At 41.8% G+C, this 21,676-nt stretch overlaps 1 protein-coding gene across 1 annotated transcript in view; it reads left to right on the top strand.

Moving 5' to 3' along the window:
• The window catches only part of COPG2 (coatomer protein complex subunit gamma 2), a 46,237-nt gene that overhangs the window by 23,486 nt on the left and 1,075 nt on the right, over positions 1-21,676 (top strand). Inside the window, exons 10-22 of the mRNA XM_018566450.1 lie at positions 3,846-3,979; positions 6,287-6,354; positions 6,707-6,895; positions 7,077-7,172; positions 8,317-8,560; positions 8,843-8,918; positions 12,029-12,132; positions 12,268-12,393; positions 14,680-14,745; positions 17,849-17,988; positions 18,115-18,286; positions 19,267-19,364; positions 21,301-21,439. Coding sequence (XP_018421952.1) covers positions 3,846-3,979; positions 6,287-6,354; positions 6,707-6,895; positions 7,077-7,172; positions 8,317-8,560; positions 8,843-8,918; positions 12,029-12,132; positions 12,268-12,393; positions 14,680-14,745; positions 17,849-17,988; positions 18,115-18,286; positions 19,267-19,364; positions 21,301-21,439 — 1,652 coding nt within the window. The remainder of the gene's footprint in view (positions 1-3,845; positions 3,980-6,286; positions 6,355-6,706; positions 6,896-7,076; positions 7,173-8,316; positions 8,561-8,842; positions 8,919-12,028; positions 12,133-12,267; positions 12,394-14,679; positions 14,746-17,848; positions 17,989-18,114; positions 18,287-19,266; positions 19,365-21,300; positions 21,440-21,676) is intronic.

The following is a 21,676-nucleotide window of genomic DNA, read 5'->3' as shown; positions in this document are numbered from 1 at the left end:
GGAAGTGTATCTGTAAATTCTGCTTAACATCCCTGGCGGTATTCCCGAGTGTGGCTCGGGGTTAATTTTAAGTACCAAAAGCGGTAACCCCGAGCCACACTCGGGATTACACTGTAGTGTCACTTACCTTGTCCCTACGAGCCCCTGGTGTCCTCCCGTTGTGTCCTCCGTCCGATGCCGGCATCCGTCTTCCGGGTTCCTTCCCTGCCAGCGTCGCAGTTGGGCGGAACCGTCGGGAAATTCAAAAGTGAAAAGTAAACACAACATGACATACACACATTACATTGTAATCTGTTATGATTACATTACTGTATCATACCATTTCACCTCAGTTTTGTCCCTAGAGCTTTGTCCAGTGCCCTGCCTGCACTTTTACCGTTTTTTCTGCCTGGAAACTTGAGAACGTCCATGGCATCCAAAAAGCGTCTCTTTAGGTCAAAAGCGGTTTTAGACCAGCTAGAAAACCTCGATAGTGATTTAGAATAACTTGCAGAATTGAGAGATAGTGATTTGTGGGGAAATTTGTCATCAGACACTGAAAGTGACGACAGCAATGATTCTGCGACCGGTGCTCTATTGACTGTGGTACAGATCAGGCAGCGCCCCTAAGATTCCCATATACTGGAGCATCTGGTATGAAAGTAGACGTTGAACACGACAACCCCTTGGCATACTTACAATTATTTCTGACCGGTGAGGTTATTGAAGAAATAGTTACTGAGAGAAACCGGTACACAGAGCAACAATTAGCTACTCTGCATCTGACGTTTTCAAGAAGCAGAAAGTGGGAACCAGTGACCAAAGATTTGGAAATTTCTGGACCTAATAATACTTCAGGGAGTGGGGGAGGAAACCCCTGCAGAAGTGGTATTGGACAACTAATAAATTACTTGCCACTCCATTCTTTGGCACGGTCATATCAGAGTACAGATTTCCACTGATCATTAAATTTTTACACTTCGGAAACAACGAAGAATTTGATGAAACTACTCATCCTGCACCAAAACTAAGAAAGAAGAAAATCTGGAAAGTATCTCAAATGATTCTAAAGAATTTCCAACGGAGCTATGTGCCAGAAAGAGACATCGGCATAGATGAAAGTCTAGTGGCCTACAAGGAAAGGCTCAGCTGGGTACAATACTTTCAAAGTATACATCAAATTAAATACATCAAAGAGAGCACGATTTGGCGTAAAATCCTACATGCTATGCGAATCGTCAACTGGCTACATTTGGAATTCAGTCATATACACTGGAAAAGGAACAAAATTCAATCCAAAATACAGCAACTATGGAATGGCAACATCTTCCGTTCTTTCACTCATTGAGCCATTGCTAAATCAGGGCTATTGTGTAACAACCGACAACTTTTATACGTCTCCTGAACTTTGAGTTTCTTCTGCAAAACAGATGCCTATGGAACTGTTAGGGCTAACCGGCACGACATACCGCCAATGTTTGGCAATAAGAAGCTGAAGACTGGAGAAATGGTTGCCTGGCAGAAAGGCAAAATGATGGCACTGCGATGGCAAGAATGATGTGTGCCTAATTAGTTCAGTTCATAATTCCTCCACTGTTATGGTACGCACAAAAGGTGGGAACGAAATCATGAAGCCACAAGTAGTGATAGACTACAATAACACCATGTGAGATGTCGACAGAGCCAAACAAGCAATTACATTTTACCCAGCAATGAAAAAACAGCAAAAGAAGTACTACAAGAAAATCTTCAGGCATCTTCTTGAGGAATGCCTACATTCTGCTAAAAAAAAAAGAGTGACAAGCCTGTGATTCATTCTGACTTCATTTGGAAAGTTGCCGAACGTATCTCTGTGAACCACCAAACACCATCAATGGCTGTGAATAGAGCTGGACGTCGTGCTGTTGGCGTTGTCAACCCGGAACGCCTGACTGGTCTCACTTCATGGACTACATCCCACCAACCGAGAAAAAGTCAGCACCTACAAGGCTGTGCGTGGTTTGTTGCTCGAAGCGAGATGACAGTGGAAAAAAAGTCAGAAACTAAAGCAGGTTCCATTGTCCTGATTGTGAGGTCGGACTTTGTGCAGTCCCATGTTTCAAAATGTTTCATACCCAATATGAAGGGATGTTTACTAAACCAATATGCAGTGTCTAGTATTCCTGTGAATAGTAATATTGCACCCTTGTTTGGACAAATGTCAGTGTTTTTAGTTTGATTACATTATTGAATTAAATGTATTATTATATTATGATTTTTTTATAATTATTTATAATCTTATAATTTATGATTTCGTGTTTCAAACTTTATCATACCCGGGATGTCTACTAGACTCTTGTTTGGACAGATTTAAGTGAGTTATTCCTAAGAATTACAGGTCTACAATATAAAACAACAAATTTCCATGCAAAACAATGTACCGTTTTGACATTCAAAAATACTGATATAATCAGACCGCCAGGGAGGTTAAAGCGAATCTGTCAGCCATTTTAAACTTGAAGCCCAATTGAGTGTTTAGTTTAAATCAGCCAAATACATTCCAGGTGCATCAAAACAAAAGTTGTTCAGGAAAGCCTGTCCCCTGTCAGCATGCTGCAGAGTGGGACACTTGCTCTCTGTGGAGAAGCAGTGGTGTCATTTCACTGTGCTGTGTCTGAGCCAGAGCTCTCCAATCAGCAAGCAGCATGAGCTGTTCTGATTGCAAAACTATAGGTCTGATTCATTACGGTGCATATCAGACCACTGCAAAGAGATCACTTCTTGTACGCGGACAGCTAGGGTCCCACTCTGCAGTTGTTGACAAAGGACAGGCTTTTGTACTCAGGTTGCTTTTGAACAAGAACAAACTGTAATGAACTGTAAAACATTGAATATCTTGTGTTTTGATATACTTTGAATGTATTTGGCTGATTTTAAACTGAGGGTTCAATTTGGCTTTATTGCTGTTTGATTCACTGACCCAAGAACAAGTATAGAGATGAGAAATTCTGACACTTTTCTGACATCATTTATAGCATGCTTGATCTGTGTCCAAGATTAAAAAGTACTTAAAGTGGACCTTTACCCCCTTTAGCTAAAAATCACATCAGCATTCAGCTCTGTGTGCTGATATGATCAAATAAACATATTTTACTAACAATTTCTTGTTTTCAACTTCCTGGACCTCTTTCTCAAAAGTGATGTAATCATGCCCAAGTGTTGCATTCTGGGAAGGTTACATCAGCAGAGCATTGCTGGGAAATCTCATCTGTAATCTTATGAGATCCCAAGGAAAGGCATTTTCCTCCCTTGAGATGATGTGCATGGTCACATATCCTAGTCACATGTGCCAGAGTTCCAGGAAGTAAAGGGAGACGGATTCATCTGCCCTTAGTATAAATGGCCACTGTGGGAAGAATAGGGAGGAAAAGAAAAACAAGATGTGCAAAGAATAGAAAGTTGGCAATTATCTAGAAGTATGTGTTTGTAGATTGTCATTACTAAACATTTCTAAAGGTGTCTTTGTTGTTAATTTGAAGATATGGGTAAAGTTCCTCTTTAAGTTAAACACAGACAGGCAAATAGCATTTTCAGAAGGAGACTAGAACTTGCAAGCAGGGTTTTTTTTATGTAAAATTCCTGAGAGGTTTCAAAATAGGGAAGAGAAACCTTTACTCGCTGTGGTGTCTCAGTTGGCTTAGGTGTTTCATTCTGGGCTTCTATAACCCTGTATTTTTATTTTTAAATACATGACACATTATAGAGTGGCCTCCACATAGGAGATACTGTCTGATAGTTATCCTATCCCCATCCCATCTAGTTCCATTTTCCTATTTGTAGGAACTTTTTTTTGTAGTTGATCAATCATGTATTTTTTTTGTATTTAGGCACAACAGTCCCTTGTTTGACTTTATTGAAAGTTGCCTTCGGAACAAACATGAAATGGTGATCTATCAGGCAGCCTCAGCCATCATTCACTTGCCCAACTGCACTGCAAGAGAACTGGCCCCTGCTGTATCGGGTAAGAGACCATCGGCTTGCTTCAAACAGGTTTAGTGCTTGTGTAAACAGGTGTTGTTTTCTTGCATTTGAAGTGCACCCTAAACACAAGTCAAATAATTCCCTTTTACTTCAATAGTGCTCTGTGGACAACAGTTCTGAGGTTGCCTAGCTTTGCTTTGTATTCACACCTGGTTCTATTGAGATGTGTTTGCTTTGCAGGCAAACCAGGTCAAATGCAGCCTTTTGCTGATTGAGCAGCAATGCATTAAGATGCAAAAGGTGTTTGACGGTGATTTCCCTGTCTACATGAGCCCTCATTTGGGTGGACTTTTATCATTTGCTATGACATGTTTATTGAATCGGTAACACTTGTAAGTTAAATTGACACATCTGTATGTGTACATTAGTGGTGTTTGTGTCAAACAGATTCCCATTAATGTGGCATGTGAATATTTTACTTATTCTGTACAGTAATATTAAAATCTCAAGTATGTATTGTATTTGATAAGCAGAAAATACATCTGTATGTAATACGAAAAGAAAACTGGAATATGACCAAACTTGGCACCATCATGTCTCATTATGTATTGTGCCCTCTGGCAAGTGTAAAAATGCCTTTTGCCTATAGTCATCTTGGTTGTGGCCCTCCCCTCACCACTTTTCTAAAATACACGCATTATGATTGTAAGTTGTCACCCATGCAATCTCTTATTTTTTCTTGTTTCAGTATGGCTTGGTGTTGTGCAAAATGTTTTGGTATATAAAATAAAATCTATAAAAATTGGAAAGCAAAGGCATTACCTTGTCAAAATATTACCACTCCCCAAGCTTTGCTGCTATAAATGTTTCTGCATGTTTATTAGGGATGTCCCGATACCGATGCTAGCTTCGGTATCGGGCCCGATACAGGGCATTTTCACGGTACATAACGCCGATGCTTGCGCATCAGTGTTAATTTCGTATTGCCCGACGCCCGGGACATATAGTTCATTGCTGTGCTAGAACTCCTGTGTTGGAGGTGACAGGGCCAATAAAGAGTACCTGTCGCCTCCAAATGCTATCACACAGGGGTTTGTTAGCCCATGTGTGATAGCAATAAAGTAAAGTTAAAAAAAAGTTAGGAAAATAAAAATATAAAAAAGTTAAAAAAATAACAAGTGATTAAAAATGTAACTAAATAAAAACATTATAAAGTAAAAATAATAAAATTAAAAATGTTTACAAAGTAAATAAAAATTGAAAAAAATGAAAACCAGCCCTGCTGCTCCCATCATCTGCATGCGAATAAACGCACAGTGTTTTCAACCCCGATCGTGTGCAACCGCACGGGCAGGGCGGTATTGCGCCGGAAAACCACACAATCTGCCTGGCACGACTGGGGTGCCATTAGAAAATAAAGGCACTGCCAGCACGATCGGCGGTGGTGTGCAATCCGTGACCGCCCGGTCATCATGCACGAAACCGAGCAGATGGCTGGGCGGTTAAGGAATCGCACACCGCCGCCTATTGTGGTGGCAGTGCCATTATTTTCTAATGGCACTCCATTCGCCGCAGGCAGATTGCGCGGTTTCCAGCCGCAATATCGCGGTTGAAAACATGAATAGGTTAAATGTTTTATTGTTCTAAAACAGTCTTAAAGTTCTTCATAATCATAAACAAATTGGCCTAAAATCATTAGTCTATTGTTTTTTTTTAAAATGTCACCTGTCCCTTTAAGAAAAAGTATCGGTAATTGGTATCGGCAAGTACATAAGTGGGAGGTACTTGGTCTTAAAAAAGGAGTATCGGGACATCCCTAATGTTTATCCATTTTTTTTTAATCATAATCAGTGTATGGCGGTGTTGTGTTCACAGTGGCTAAGGTGACACTGCTTTACTTGGACAGATAAAGCTTTTAATGTCAGCCAATATAACAACTATTCCTAAATACAACCTATCGCCAAGAAAAAAATAACTCCCCTTGCAGAGGGGCTGCACCCGTTGCCTCTTTACCCCTATGCTCCAGATTTCAGTGGCCTGCTAACATCATCTGCAACAATGCAGGGCCCATATCGCTGCATTATACATGAGAATGCAGAGGAACAGTCCAGAAGCCGGAGCATAGGGAAAATGGGGAGAACGCCGACTGCTGAAGATTTGATGGCAACTGTAACATTTTGGTCACCAGGACAAACGGGGTTGATCACCTCACAGACACCAATTAAAACTTTATGGATATCAGGCTAGCTCTTCCACACACAAAAACTAATGCTAAATGCTTTAAACATACAGTGATTTACTTTTGATGATATACTCTAATTTCTATATGATTGTTTTTTACTTTTAGTTCTGCAACTCTTCTGTAGCTCTCCCAAGCCTGCTTTGAGATATGCTGCAGTTCGAACCCTTAGCAAGGTAGGCTTGCTATTTTGTTGCATATGTTGGTCTTTCCACCTTACACAATATGATAATGCTTATCCCAGTCATGGAGCTCTGAATGGTGTATCTGGAAATGTCATAGAAAACGAAGCCGCAAAAAGCCATTGTACCTCATTCATAAATAAGCCACAGGCATGCACAAATCTACACCATGCAGGCCAAATCTTTTATATGTATTGACTTCTACTTGTTATATTGCTTAATATCTGTTTTTGTAAGGAGTTGTTCCAGATAACTACATTTCAGGGTTATGTGTACTTTTCACCAAAATCTCAATGATATGTTTATTTTATTTTTAGCTGTTTGCTGTGTTTCCATTTCTCCTTAGGTGGCAATGAAGCACCCATCTGCAGTCACTGCATGTAACCTGGACCTGGAAAACCTTATTACTGATTCCAACCGCAGTATTGCTACCCTGGCCATCACCACATTGCTGAAAACTGGTAGTGAGAGTAGCGTTGACAGACTAATGAAACAGATTTCTACCTTTGTCTCAGAGATCTCTGATGAATTTAAAGTAAGCGAATGAGTCACGGGGGGAATTCAATTACTTTAGGAGATGTGCAAGTGTTAATACAACTGTGGTTGAAAATTAGGTGATATGCGTGCAGTATTTAGACATAAACCGGATAACATAAGAGCCATAGTGATTACTTCTATATTTTGTGTTTGCATTTTATACATATTTTCTTTTTCAGGTTGTGGTTGTTCAAGCAATCAGTGCCTTATGTCAGAAGTATCCCCGCAAACACACTGTAATGATGACTTTTCTCTCCAACATGCTTAGAGATGATGTAAGTCATCACTTTGTCTTTCATGGATTTCTTTGTAACCTATCCTTTATAGATAAGTGTTATTACAGTTCATGGTGTTTTACACATCTTTGTATTTGGTAGGGAAGCACCGATACCAAGTACAGTACTCGGTACATGTACCGATACTTTTCCAGCTTCAAGACTAGACTAGAGAAAAATTCAAAAGTTAGGAAGCAGCTGTCATTTGTAAGGAGCACACGGAGCTCCTGGGATTTGTACATCTCTGTTTTAATGTATGATTTAGTTTTTATAAACATATATAAAGGAATGCACCGATACCAGTTTTGCGAGTACGAGTACTGATTCTTGCCCGAGTACTTACAAGTACGAGTACCGATACATCTTTGTTTATTGTCATGTGACAGTTTTTCTAAAACAATACAGACTAATGATTTCAGGACAGTGGTGACGCACCAGAGCCAGGTCCCAGCTGCAACCCTGGTAGTTCTCATGAAAATGTCAAGTATCGGCATTGGTACTCGAAAAGTATCGGTGCGTCCCTAGTATTTGGCATTACGTGGTACCTCGGTTCACAAACTTAATTCGTTCCACGATTCTGGTTGCAAACTGTGATCAGACCGCGATCTCGACTAGAGGAAGCCACGACCAGTGTCAGAGCAGGGAAGATGGCTGTGGTTGTGTTCGTCACCCGATCCGGAGTTGGCGAACGGAAGCAACATTTTGCTGAACTTCCTGTTCGTGAACCGTATTGTTCGCGAACAGAATCGTTCGTGAACCGTGGTACCACTGTAGTTCCTGAACCATACATGATAGATATCTCATAACAAACAATAAATGCTTCTATATTTCATGAATGAAAGACCAGTAGAACTAATGGAGTCGTCCTAACTATCCCTTTATGTGGCATCTTCTGTCTTTATTTGCTTTATTTTGCCTTAAAGGCTCGTTTGCTCTAATACTGTTAATATTTAAAAAATTAATAAATAGTCCAGTAAAATCGTGTTGCCTATACTGCTTTCAGGTCCCGCAGTGCTGACTTATGCAGTTACAGAGACTTGCGTAAATTGGGGCTTTTATAAAATGTGGAAACTGTTGTTTTTTTGTATGATCTAGGGTAATAAATGTGCCATAATATCTTTTGATATCCTGTCACTTTCTACAGGGAGGCTTTGAGTATAAACGAGCTATTGTGGACTGTATAATCAGCATTATAGAGGAAAACCCAGACAGTAAAGAATCAGGACTAGCCCATTTATGTGAGTTCATTGAGGACTGTGAACACACTGTGCTTGCCACCAAGATATTACATTTCTTGGGTAAAGAAGGACCTCGGACACCTAATCCATCCAAATATATCCGTTTCATCTTCAACAGAGTGGTGCTGGAGAATGAGGCTGTCAGAGCAGGTAAGAGCAAATTACTGTGTTGTACAGAAGCAGTCAACTGATGTTCAGTATACATAATGATTATAACATCCTTCCTTTCTCTAAAATAAGATCAACAAACATTATAGTATACATGATATGATGTAAGATACAACATCTCTGTAAGTTCATAGACATAGGCTGTAATATAACAGACAGCATCTATGTGCAGCTTATAGAGTATTTAGATTTTATGTGAGACTACTTGCTTTGTTTTGCACTCTCCTGACAGGTACAAATAATTCATATTTGTAATTTTTACAGCTGCTATTAGTGCATTAGCCAAGTTTGGTGCACAGAATGAATGTCTTCTTCCTAGTGTCCTGGTACTCCTACAAAGGTAATTTCAAAAATGCATGGTCATCAAAAATAATTTTGTTTTCATTTAAAGTGTATCAAAGTACAAAAGAGAAAAGTAATAGGGATATATTACAACTTACCAGTCCTTAGATGTGGTGGCTGTATTACTGTTATGTTGTTTCCCCTCATTTTCACCTTATGATCCTGTCAGTAACACAATTTCTTTCCCATGGTGATAACAATCACTGCAATGTACCCATGGATATACACCATTGTCCTTAACTATATAACAGAGGGAGATGTGTTCTGTTGTCCTAACACACTTCTTATTCTCAAACATTGTTTAAGATAAAACTGCAGAGTGCACAAGGCAGCATTGGATTTCTGGCAGGATCAGCATGTAAAGGCAAGCAGAGAGATAAGTCACTGGCAGGTTCATGTTAAGGCAGCGCTGTCTCTTCTCCTTTGACTGATGGTCTGATTACTGATTGGGGAATTTTTCAGAACCAACAGAGAATCAGAGATTGAATGAAGCAGATTAGCAGAATCAAGGATAGCTTTTCTAATTATCAAGGTAAACAGACAGCAGCACAATAATGACATAGCAGTGTGGGGCTGCATGTATATAGCTATGAGGCTAGACACATTGATATTGTTTGGGAGGAATTCAAAACAAAAGGTAAATTTTTCAGGGTATTGCTTAAGCGCAAGTAATATTTCTAGATATTTAGTAAAACATAACAAATCTTCCCTTTTTGGGTTCAGGTCCACTTTAAAGTGCACACCACATAGGGCCTGAAACACCAAAGTGCATGAAAAGCAATCAAAGCAATTTTTCATGTTATTTAGTTTAATTCTATACTAAATTAGTACTCGTACTCGCCGAAATTCTCCGATACCTTCCCCGATACCGGAACTTCTGGTCAGAGGAAGATTTCCTCTGACCGGCAGTGGCACGAGGGAACATGGAGTCGGGTAATGACTCACCACCCAAGTTACTGATTGGCCGAGAAGCTGGCTCCATGCTGTTTGGCCAGCTCTATGCTGATTGGCCAGGAAGCCGACTTCCCGTCCATACAGCATGGAGTTGGCTTACCAGCCAATCAGGAAGCCGGACGGCGAGTAATGAGGCGCCTCTCAAGGCTTTCTGATTGGCCAGGAACCCGGCTTGATGCTGATTGGCTGGGAAGCCGGCTTCCCGGCCAATCAACATTGAGCCGGCCAAACGGCCGCCTCAATAACAATTAGCTGGGAAGCTGGCTTCCCAGCCAATCGGCATCGGGCCGGCCAAACAGCATGGAGCCGGCTTCCTGGGCAGTGGGCAATGACGCGCTGCCCGGCTTTCTGCTTGCCTGGTATCGGTACTCGGTATCGGCGAGTACAGAAAGATAAATATCGGTACTCGCTACTGAAAAAAACCAGTATCGCTGCATCCCTAATTTTAATCTAATTTGTTTAGTAAACTTAAACGTCACTGAGGTTGTAATTTTATAATGCAGATCTCCATTCAGTACATTTATTTCAGTCAAAAGTGTGTGAGGCTGTACTTAGTGTGAGACCTCCTGCTTCAAGGGTGCATATGCTTTTCAATGGAATGCGGGTTCATCTTCTTTCCTGGGAGGAAGCTTAGATCATCCTATATCTCGATGGCTGTCCTGGAAGATTCCTGGAAACAGAGTTATCAGGTAATCAACTCATGTTTTTTGTAATTCTGCCTGCTTTTGTTTTGGAGATAACACAAACCCTTGCTTCTTGTGGGTACTGGTTAAAATGAGTGGCAAGTGCGAGGTTGTGATTGGGGTATGAGTTTTTCATTCCAATATTTCTTTAGTTCTTTATTCCCCCACACTGCAAGGGTTAACTGCACTTTTTTTGTCTAAGCTAAAAAAATAAATTTTAAAACGTCATACTCACCCGATGCTCTGAGCCAGCTTGTTCTTAGACTGGTCCTTCCAGTGTCTCTCCTCCTCTGCAGCAATCTAAGGTCCTGTAACTCCTCACGTCTATACAAAATGGGAAATTTATCAAAACTGGAGCAGTCAGAATCTGGAGCAGTTGCCCATAGCAATCAGCTTCTCATTTCAGTTTGTTCAGTTAAGCTTTGGAAATGAAAGAGAGAAGATGATTGACAGATTCTGTCTGCTCCAGTTTTGATGAATCCCCCCCCCCCACAGTGTATGGATGTGAGGATGCTGAGGAATATTTCAATGCTGCAGCGAAGGAGGAGACAGGCTGGATTGAGCGCTGTGACAGCTGACTGGCTCAGAGCTGCGGGTGAGTATTAGGGATTCACCGATGGCGGTTTTTCGCTATCGAGTATGATGTACCGATACCGGTGTTTTTCCGCTGCCACAGAGCCGGCTTCCCGAGCAATCTGGCTCCATGTTGTCTGGCATGCTTGATTGATTGTGCTTGGCCGGGAAACCGGCTTCCCAGCCAATCAGCATCGAGCTTGCTTCCCGGCCAATCAGTTATACTCCCTAGTATCAGCATCGGTGCATCCCTAGTTAGTATAACTTTGTTTTTAGCACCTATACAAAAACGAGCACTTATCCCTTGGAGTGCGGGTTAGCCCCACTGCAAGGGTTAATAAAAAAATGTATAAATCCTGGAATTCTTTACAAAGTGAGGTTTTAAGATCCTACTCAAAGTAGGGGCTGCTTACCCCTGCACTGCAAGGGTTAAATGCTTGTTTGTGTCTTGGTGCTAAAATAACAAAAATATACTCGCCCAAAGCTCCAAGCTGTCACAGAGCTCCCTCCAGCCCGTCTCCCCCTCCCTGCAGCATTGGAATCTTCCTCAACATCCTCACATCTATACACTGTGTATAGATGTTGATGATTTACTGGACCTTAGACCACTGCAGAGGAGGGGGAGAGGCACTGGAAGAACCAGTCGACATAGAAGCCGTCTCAGAGCTTTGAGCGAGTATAACTTTGTTATTTTTGAGCCTAGACATAAAAGAGCAGTTAACCCTTGCAGTGCTGGGGTAGCCCCACTGCACGGTTAATAAGAAATTGTCTTTATTTTTTTTACTTAGTTACAGGTAGAGCAGGAGGCAGCCTCAGTACATTGTGGGAGAATAACGTATGAGAACCGTACTAGTTTGGTGTTATTTGTTGCTTCCTGAATTTGTCATATGCTTTACAGGTGCATGATGGACAGTGATGATGAGGTCCGGGACAGAGCAACGTTTTACTTCAATGTACTAAAGCAGAAACAGCTCCCCCTCAGTGCGGCTTACATTTTGAATGGTCTGTGCTATTTATGTGTCATTTGTATTTTCTTTTTATAGTTCCTTACTGGTCACTTTCTCCTTTTTGCACTTATTTAGCATTATTGTTGTTGCTCTAGCAGGCTGCACTTGTTTATGAATTGGTGTTTTACAGGTATGACAGTTTCTGTGCTTGGACTAGAAAAAGCCTTACACCAGTATACACTGGAGCCATCTGAGAAACCATTTGACATGAAATCTGTCCCACTTTCCACTTTCCCTTTCTTGGAGCAGAAAACAGGTAAATGCCTTAGATACTTGATGAAACAAGCTTCTGCCCAGCCTGAAGTGTCACACAGGAACAACTCACTCATGAAGAGTGAGCACTTTGAAGAGATATTGTCACTTTGCACAGTCAGGGCAAAGTAAGGGCCTGTGTCAACAGGCTTTGCTCACTGCAAACAGATTTTCCATTTCTGTACAAGTCTTGGTATGCAAAATCCATGTGAAGCCGGTCATAGAAAAGTCAGAAAGAAGTCCGCTGCAGCTCAAATGCACGAGTCAGTAAATTCTGAATGCTCATAGAGTAGTTTCAAACTTATGTGAAACTGATGCCATTGACATAATCATAAAGCCCGTCAACACAGACCCTAACGTGTGTCTGCAGGTAATTCATCCACCAGGTTTCCAGAGCTTCACACCTTTGCCACCCTCCACGTCAGCATCCTCTTATCTCGAAGCCCTGATCTTGGTGCTTAAATTGAGAGATTATGTCTTTGGACCGTCTACATGACACTGTTTGGACCTCTTGATTGGCCGCCCAGGCCAAGCACCGTCACATGTTGAGGTCATACTTGGTATGCTCCTCCATACCTGGAAGCCCCATTTTGTTAGCAAGGGTTTTGGTGATGTAGGGAGGTGGTATAAAGGTGTGGCTTGGTAAGCATAACTGGGTGGAGTGGGGCAGGGTTGGGCCTGACTGTCTAAGAACACTGAAAGGTGCTGATGGGTATGAAGTGCAGGTACACAGAGGCATTTACCCGCAGCAGCTTTCAGTATACTCTCTGCTTCATTCGAATGCTGGGTTATTTCAATCAAGCAAAGTTTTAACACTTCCTGGTAGTGTTGATCCATCACAATGGCTGTCGGTATCCGCTTCAGCTGCGGCGTCTCAGTATACCGCGAGCAGCAGCTCGCGGTATACTGCGGTGTCTCAGTATACCGCGAGCTACAGCTCGTGGTATACTGAGCCTAGGGTGACGGGAGAATGCTGGTTTGCGTACTCCCGTTACCCTAAGGAGAACTATGGGAAAAAGCCTTAACCCCATAGTTCTCCTTTAAAGAGCAAGCATGAGTATGCATTACTATAGTCAAACGACATGCAGTCTTCTACAACTTATTTTATCAGCTTGCCGTCCGCCTACTGTAAATACACGGGCAGGCGGCGGATGCTTCCCGGCAGGTGGTAGGAGAGATCAGCATTCCCCCACTGCTGATCTCTCCTCCTCTCTCTAAAGGCAGAAGCGATGTGCATTACATTACTTCCGCCTTTAGTTGTCATTTCTCTGGCTGCTGTAGCCAAAGAAGAAGCTGGTGAAGTAGATCTGTGCTTCATCAGCTTCTTTGGGGGTCATTACAGGTCTTAGAGACCCTTGGTGTCTCCATAAAGAGTATCTGTCATTGTATATTGGCTATCACATAGGGGGCTTGTTATCCCCTATGTGATGGCAATAAAGTTGTGTAAAAAAAAAAGTTAAAAAAAGAGTCACATATTAACCGCTTTTTTTTTCTCAAAAGTTTCAGTAATTTTCCCTAAATATAGTAAAAAATAAACCCGTAGTGGTGATTAAATACCACCAAGAGAAGGCTCTATGTGTCTCAGCGTTGCATGACAGAATAAATGTCAAAGTACTGCAGCGCTGAAAAATGGCCTGGCCAGGATGGGGGTGTAAACACCTGGTCTTCAAGCGGTTAAAAACACCCCCCAAAAAAATTTAAGTCCCACTCCCCTGGGTGCAAGCACATTTAAACGTAAATGCACGTCGGGTGCGCCTACGTGCGAAAACAAAGATTACACCACACATTTTACATATATCGCCGCAAACGTCGCAGTGAGAGCAATCATTCTAGGGCCATCAATCAGTGATAACGCTAAACTGATGAGCGGTAAAAGCTTTTAAAGCGTCGCCTATGGCCAATTTTAGGCATTGTAGTTTTTTTGTGATTCAGTACAGCGTTGCATGACGGAATAAATGTCAAAGTACCGCAGCGCTGAATACTAAAAAATGGCCTGGCCAGGAAGGGGGTCTAACACTCCGGCCTGCAAGTGGTTAAAGCACAACTGAACCTTTAGCTTAGATCACCTATAATACATTCTAGGTGCATCACAAAGAAAAGGTGTGCAAGTCTTATAGTTTGTTTCTTATAGTTTGTTTCTTCAATATGGGTTACATATTGTTAACAACAGTCAATGTTTTTTGTGGAATAAAAAAATCTGAATTTTGTGAAATATTTACAAATATTTTCAGCTCTATGGCATGTAGTGTTTTCACAAACGTTTTCCATGTTATTTTTTGTTTTGTGTTAGATCTCGCTCCATTAGCCAGCAAGCAACATATTAAAGGGGTACCTGTTAGACAAGACATATTTCAAGGTAAATAGAAACATTTGCACTCTTCAAATTAACATAATGCTCATTTTTACCTAGTAGGTGTTAGACATTTTGTTTCATTGCTTTTAGTAATTGGAAATTGTTAAAGCCGAATACATTGCTGTCACCTCTCTAGCCCATCTGTTGAATTGACAGTTAAAAAGCAGCAGCTTTCTCTATGTACTGCAAAAAATCCTTATTGGCTGACATTGATGGCTCTTCCTTTCCTAGTATAAGTGCCAATGTGTATGAGAATTACGGGAAAGTGATGTAAAGATAAATTCAGGCACTAATACCAGCTGTATTCAAAATGATACTTTTTTATTTTTTAGATATTGGCAGTTTAGTTCCTCTAAAGTTTTTGTCTTTAAATATAATCTGTGATGAAATCATGCGCGCTTAATGATTTACATGTTCTGAACGAGCAGGAAAAGCCCTCATTCACCTCTGTATCTATATAGGCATTGTGAGGAAATTCATTTTCAAACTTCACTGCGCAGACATTGCGGTTTTCTATGAGAGCAGATTAAAGGAGAACTATGGGGTCAGTGTTTTTCCCCATAGTTCTCCTTAGGGTAAAGGGAAGACACAAACTAGCGTCCTCCCGTCACCCTAAGCTCAGTATACCACGAGCTACAGCTCGCAGTATACTAAGACGCCGCTGCCGGTAGGGATCCCGACAATACTGTCTGAATCCAACCAGCTGCGTGAGTGACAGCTGGCTCTGCCTATCTAGAGGCATAGCCAGCTGTACCCTCCCCCATCCGTTCCGCCAGTCAGCGCTGGAGGATCGGGCAGGGGGGGAGTCCCTGCAGGGAGCCGTGAGTGACAGTCACGGCTCTCTGCAGGCACAGGATCGAGAAGTGAGCGAACGCCAGTATGTGCTCGCTAACTTCCCGATCTACTGAGCCGGCCTGTGACAGTTTCATTGTCACACGTCGGCTCGAACTATGAGACTGAGTGATTTTCACTCGCCTCATAATTCTCCTTTTAAGTCTTTGTTGTGATCTTTGAGAAGGAATAACTTTTATTCCCAACGTGGATCCCACCTTATCTCACCTTAACATGGTGACTAGCATGCTGGCGAAGGATGCACCTACTTTTAAGGACCCAACTGATTCTTATTGCAGTTGCAAGCCCTTTCCAGAGCTCCGTTTTCACTACAGGGTCCCGCACTACACCCAATTCTGGCTCTGATTTTTGCTTTCTTAAACCATGTTGACTGGTTAAAATCCCTTAAAATGGATCCAAACACTGCTGCTGTTGATTCGTTGTTTGTTGAACTTGTGGAGCAGATGGCTGTAGCATTAAGTTTCAGCTGTGACGTTTTTGTTGGAAGCCTCCTGTCTTATGTTTTGCATGTGTTCCCTGTCGGTGCTCATGCATAGGCCATTTTGGCTAAAGTGCTGGACTGCAGAACTTACATACAAGAAGCATTTGATCCATACGGCCTTTGAGGGACACTATCTCTTTGGACCGAATCTTCATAATATCATCATACGTGCTACTGTCAGCAATCTCTGCCAACAGAAAAAGCCTAAGGAGCAGGCAGCGAAATAGTCTCCGTCACTGTCTGTCAAGAAGTGGCCCTTTTGTTTCTCCACTCTTTTGACTTCAAGACCCTTCAAACCTTGCTCCCTGTTACCCGCAAAGCCTGGCATTCTAAGCCTGCAAAATGCTCAAACATACTGACCTCTGCATTAAGGTGTTCTTGACCTTTTGGGAGCACTTTTCGCCTCTGTTTCTGTGGCAGAACAGTTTGGGGGTTTTACCTGTTCACTGTTCCCAAATCAAAAGGGGCATTTACCCAATCTTGGATCTCAAGCCTCTGAATGTTTACATTCAAGCCCTAAAGTTCCAGGTAGAATCCACCAGATCTGTCATCTCCTCTCTCCACCAAGGAGACTTTGTGGTTTCCTTGGACATCAAAGATGCTTAATTCCATGTGTCCATCTTTTCAGTGCACCAACGATTTCTAAGCTCTGCAGTGGGACACCTACACCACCAGTTTGTGACTTTTGGCAAATGCACATTTGGTACTGTCAGATTGTTCTGATTTTTAGTTCCAAGGCCGATTTGCCATCTTGCCTCACATTTGCAGGCTTTAATGGCATGGCTGTTGAAGCCCAGGCTCCAAGGGACAGAGGAGCATCACAGAGTGTAATTCCTACAATGCTCATGACTTTGAAGTCTACTTCCCACAAGGTCTGTCTTCGGATGTGGAAGACCTATTTCACTTGATGTAAGTCTAGGGGTTTGTGACCTCAAGATATTTTCCGTGGGTTTATTCCTTGTCTTCTAGCTCCCACTCCAGTTAACCAGAAGGAAAATGTCCTCTATTGTCTGTGGTTCAGGCAGTGCAAATCTATCTCTCAGCCTCTGCTTCTTTCAAGAAGATGGATTCCTTTTTGTTATCCTGGATAAGCCCTTTTTGTTCCAACATTTTTCGGTGGCTCAGACAGACCATAATTCAGGCATATGGTTTCAAGGATTGTGTTCCACCCTTTCCTGTTAAGCCTCACTCTACTAGATCTGTGAGCATCTCCTAGGCTTTGCTGCATTAGGCAACTAGGTTTGTAAAGCTGCCACCTGGCCTCCTGTTCACATGTTCTACCATTTGGACATTGTGGCTTCATCTAGTGCCAACTTCAGTTGTAAGGTCTTTCAGTTCCTGATATATAGATTGGGCTTGTGAGCGTTTCTTTGCTGTGTTACACACAGTTGGACTGCCTCTAGATGTCCCAAAGGTTTAAGAATTTGTCCCTCAGTGGACGAGAACGAAAATAGGACTTTTGTACTCGTTGTGGGCCTGGGCTGGGCTACATTTTTTTGTTTGCTCGTGTCCAACCTGTAAGTGGCAGTATATCCCAACAAGTTTAAGACCAGTGTCCCTCAGTAGACTCCAGAATTTTAGGGTGTGAACAAAAATCCTATTTTACTGCTCGCCAAAAATAAGTAAATAGTCTAATGTCTGTATTATGGGCGCGGTGCACTTTAACACAGCTAATGCATGAGGCAAAGATGGGCTGCCTATCAGCTAATTGGTACTTGGTGGCCCCTGGAGTTATGTATTTTGTTTCATTGCGATTTCCATTTCTCTTTATAGAACAACTGGCTGCCATTCCAGAATTCAAAAATCTGGGTCCGCTGTTTAAGTCTTCTGAGTCTGTGCAGCTTACAGAAGCTGAAACGGAATATTTTGTACGCTGTATCAAGCATGTATTTGCAGATCACATTGTGTTTCAGGTGAGCAGGATTTTTCCTCTTCCTATAGGTATGCTTCAGTAACGGGCAGCACTACTGTATTAATGTGCATGTATTATATGCTGGTAACTGTAAATTGACGTGTGTCATTTAACTTTGGCTTTACAGTTTGACTGCACAAATACACTGAATGACCAGCTGCTGACAAAAGTGATTGTTCAGATGGAGCCATCAGAAGGACATGAAGTGGTTTATTATGTTCCAGCTCAGAGTCTTCACTATAACCAACCTGGTATATGTTATACTTTGGTCAGGCTTCCTGAGGATGAGTCTACCGCAGGTATGGTCACTTAACTTTTTTGCCATCCAGTTACATTTCCGGGAACCAATCCTTATCTTAACACAGTGTAAACCATATATAATCCTATGTAGTAACTTACACTTTACCCCTGAATGCAAGCCATCATGTTTGTATGTGTTAGTTTGATGGACTGACTTCATCCACTTTATACACTATTTTAGCATGTGACCAAATGGGAACAGCAGGTCTTGTTTGGCTTGTAGAGTATCTGAAGTAACAAAGTTACATAGTATTTGAGGTTGAATAAAAACACATGTCCATCGAGCCCAACCTATTGTGTGTATGGTCCTACTGGTGTGTGCGTATGTATAGGTCCCTTCTGTGTTCTCATTTTTAAGGGTACTTGTACCCCTGTATATTACGGTCTCTGAGGAAATGGTCCAATCACTTCTTGAATGATTCCACACTCTCAGCTGAAATCACAGCATGTGACAGCGAGTTCCAGACTCTGACTGATCTAACTGAGAAGAAACCCCTTCGCCCCTTGTGCTGAAATTTTTTCTCCACTAATTTTAGGTGGTGGCCTCTCGTCCTTGTCATGGAGGTAATTGTAAAAAGTTTACTGCTAATGTTACTATCCCCGGTAAACATTTTGTACATGAAAATCATGTCCCCTTTAATCTCCTTACTTCCAATGAGAACATATTTACATTTTGTAGCCTGTTCTCATAGCTCAGGTCCTCCATCCCCATTATGTGTTTGGTTGCCCTCCTCTGGACTCTTTCCATTTCGAGGGTATCCTTTCTGTTCACTGGTGCCCAAAACTGGACCGCATACTCCAGAAAAAATCTGAATAGGTCTTGTCCACATTTATAAACATACATGAATGCACTTATATAGTTGAATTTAAAATTGCAGGTAATCTTTTTAAGTAAATAACTCATTTTTTTATATCTGCCTGAAGTTTAGATTTAATATGTACTTACAAGTTATTAAATTGCTTGTATTTTCAAATGTAGTGTCGTGCACATTTAACTGCACAATGAAATTTGTGGTCAGGGATTGTGATCCCCACACTGGCGTTCCTGATGATGAAGGATACAGTGATGAGTATGTGGTATGTACAAACTTTTATTCTAACCTTGTCTAAGTAGTGGGTAGATTTTCGTGACATCCCCAAGTTGCAGTTAATCTTAGAGGCTAAGTTCACCTTTTGCAAAAATGAAAGAAATACATACCGTATTTTTCGCTCCATAAGACGCACTTTTTTTCCCCCAAAAGGAGGGAGAAAATGTGCCTGCGTCTTATGGAGCGAATCCCGACGCCCGAGACATGCAGTTTCGGGCGCCGGGCGAGTAGTAGGAGCCACTGCTCGTTTAATACGAGTGATCTAATGAGATCACTCGTATTAAAACCGAGCAGCGGCGACGATCGAGATCACCATAGAGCAGGCGAAGAACGGACGTTCTTCGCCTGCTCTGTGTCATCACTGAGACCGTGGCGCTGTAATAACAGCGCCACCTTTCTCAGCGGTCACTAACTGCAGCTTCTGTCATAGAAGCTGTGACAGAAGCTAGTCTGTCGAGTGCTCCATAAGGCGCGCCAGACCTCCCTGCGTCCTATGGTCCGGTGCGTCTTATGGACCGCAAAATACGGTATTTAATAATATTAAAAAAACAAAATATGCATTTCTTTCAATTTTGCCTTCAAGCCTGGAAAGCATTACAACGGTGATCACTCGATCAGGGCTGCAGAGCTCAGGCTTCAGCACATTCTCATACAGTCAGAGCTCTGTACTGAGGTAGGGAGTTTCAGTTAGGAAAGATGGGGAAGGACGGCTGGACGGGAATAATGACAGCTCTACCGCATCTAACCAGAGCGAGGACGGCTGGACGCTGTATGACCTGATTTAAGGCAGTTCCCCATCTCTCTTAACTGAAACTCCGTACCTCAGCATGGAGCTCTGCCTGTATGAGAATGTGCTCAAGCCTGAGCTCTGCAGCCCTGATCGAGTAATCACCGTTGCAATGCTTCCTGGGCTTGAATGCAAAAATTAAAGAAATGCTTTATGTACAGTATCTATCTATCTATCTAGGTAGATAGATAGATAGATAGATAGATACAGTGGGGCACAATTGGTGGCTGACTAAATACTTTTTTGCCCCACTGTATCTATCTATCTATCTATCTATCTATCTATCTATCCATCTAGATAGATAGATAGATACAGTATATGTATATATATATATTATCAAATATGCATTTCTTTAATTTTTGAAAAAAGGCGAACTTAGCCTTTAATTTGTAAGGTTTTTTTTTTTCTTGTTTGAGTATGTACAAATGATACATTGTCTTTATATTAAAAAAGAGCAAAGCTCTAGGTCAGGGGGAAGGCAAACTTCCAGCTATGGTGCAACTACTAGTCCCATTAGGCATTGCAAGACACCCAGAGGCAGATGCATGATTGGATTTGTTGTTTCACCACAGCTGGAGGGCCGGAGTTTTCCTACCCCTGCTCCAGTTGTTCTTGTTTTACCCAAAGAGGACTGAAATAATCTTGGCTTAGTTCCCTGTATGTCTATTCTTAAACTGTATTTCACCTATGCTGACTGTAATCATTATTTTGTGAATGATTGCCTTGCATCGTACAGAAATAGCAACATATTCCTAACAGCTGAAACTTTTGTCGTTTTCCAGGAGAATATATTTTATCTCTGATGTACTTTTTATGAGTGTTTTGCTACAGTGGCTTTCCTTACAGGATCCATACTTAAGTGTTTGATTATGAGCTGCAATACTGACATAAAAAGCCCACTTCACCTTTCTGCAGGCGATATGATTGATCAAGGTGGACGGCCTTGTGTGATAAAACAAACCAGTACTGAATCTGTTCTCTCTCCTGCCTGCTCCATAGATGTAAATGCCAGGCCAGTGTACACATTTATAGAGTAGTCTTTAGACAAAGTGAACTGACGGAAGTCACATTGTGCCTGCATGTCTGACTGTCCTATGTGTTTGGGCACGGACTCATTTATGAATGTATTTTCAAACAGCTAGAAGATCTGGAGATAACTCTGGAAGACCACATTCAGAAGGTGCTGAAACCAAATTTTGGAGCAGCTTGGGATGAGGTGGGCGATGCATATGAGAAAGAAGAAACCTTTGCTCTCAGTAGTACAAAGACATTGGAAGGTAACGCCATCTGTATTGATTCAATGTATGTCTGGGTATGTGATTTGGATTTCATTTTCATTATGGAAGTATTTCAGTGTGGTCGAGAAAGTTTAAAACCCAAGTGAAGTCCCAGAAACAGAAAATGCAGTCCAATTCAGCATTGTCTGATATATCCGTCCCTTCTCTGTAGTACAAGTCTATATAATGAGTCTTTTGCAGAGGGGTGTGTCTGTTACTCGGCTATATTGTACAAAT

This window comes from Nanorana parkeri, unplaced genomic scaffold (genome assembly GCF_000935625.1).
Source record: "Nanorana parkeri isolate BGI_ZX_2015 unplaced genomic scaffold, ASM93562v1 scaffold27, whole genome shotgun sequence".
In the NCBI taxonomy this organism is placed as follows: Eukaryota; Metazoa; Chordata; class Amphibia; order Anura; family Dicroglossidae; genus Nanorana; species Nanorana parkeri.
The sequence above is the reverse complement of the archived record's forward strand: the minus strand, read 5'-3'. Positions and strand labels throughout refer to the sequence as shown.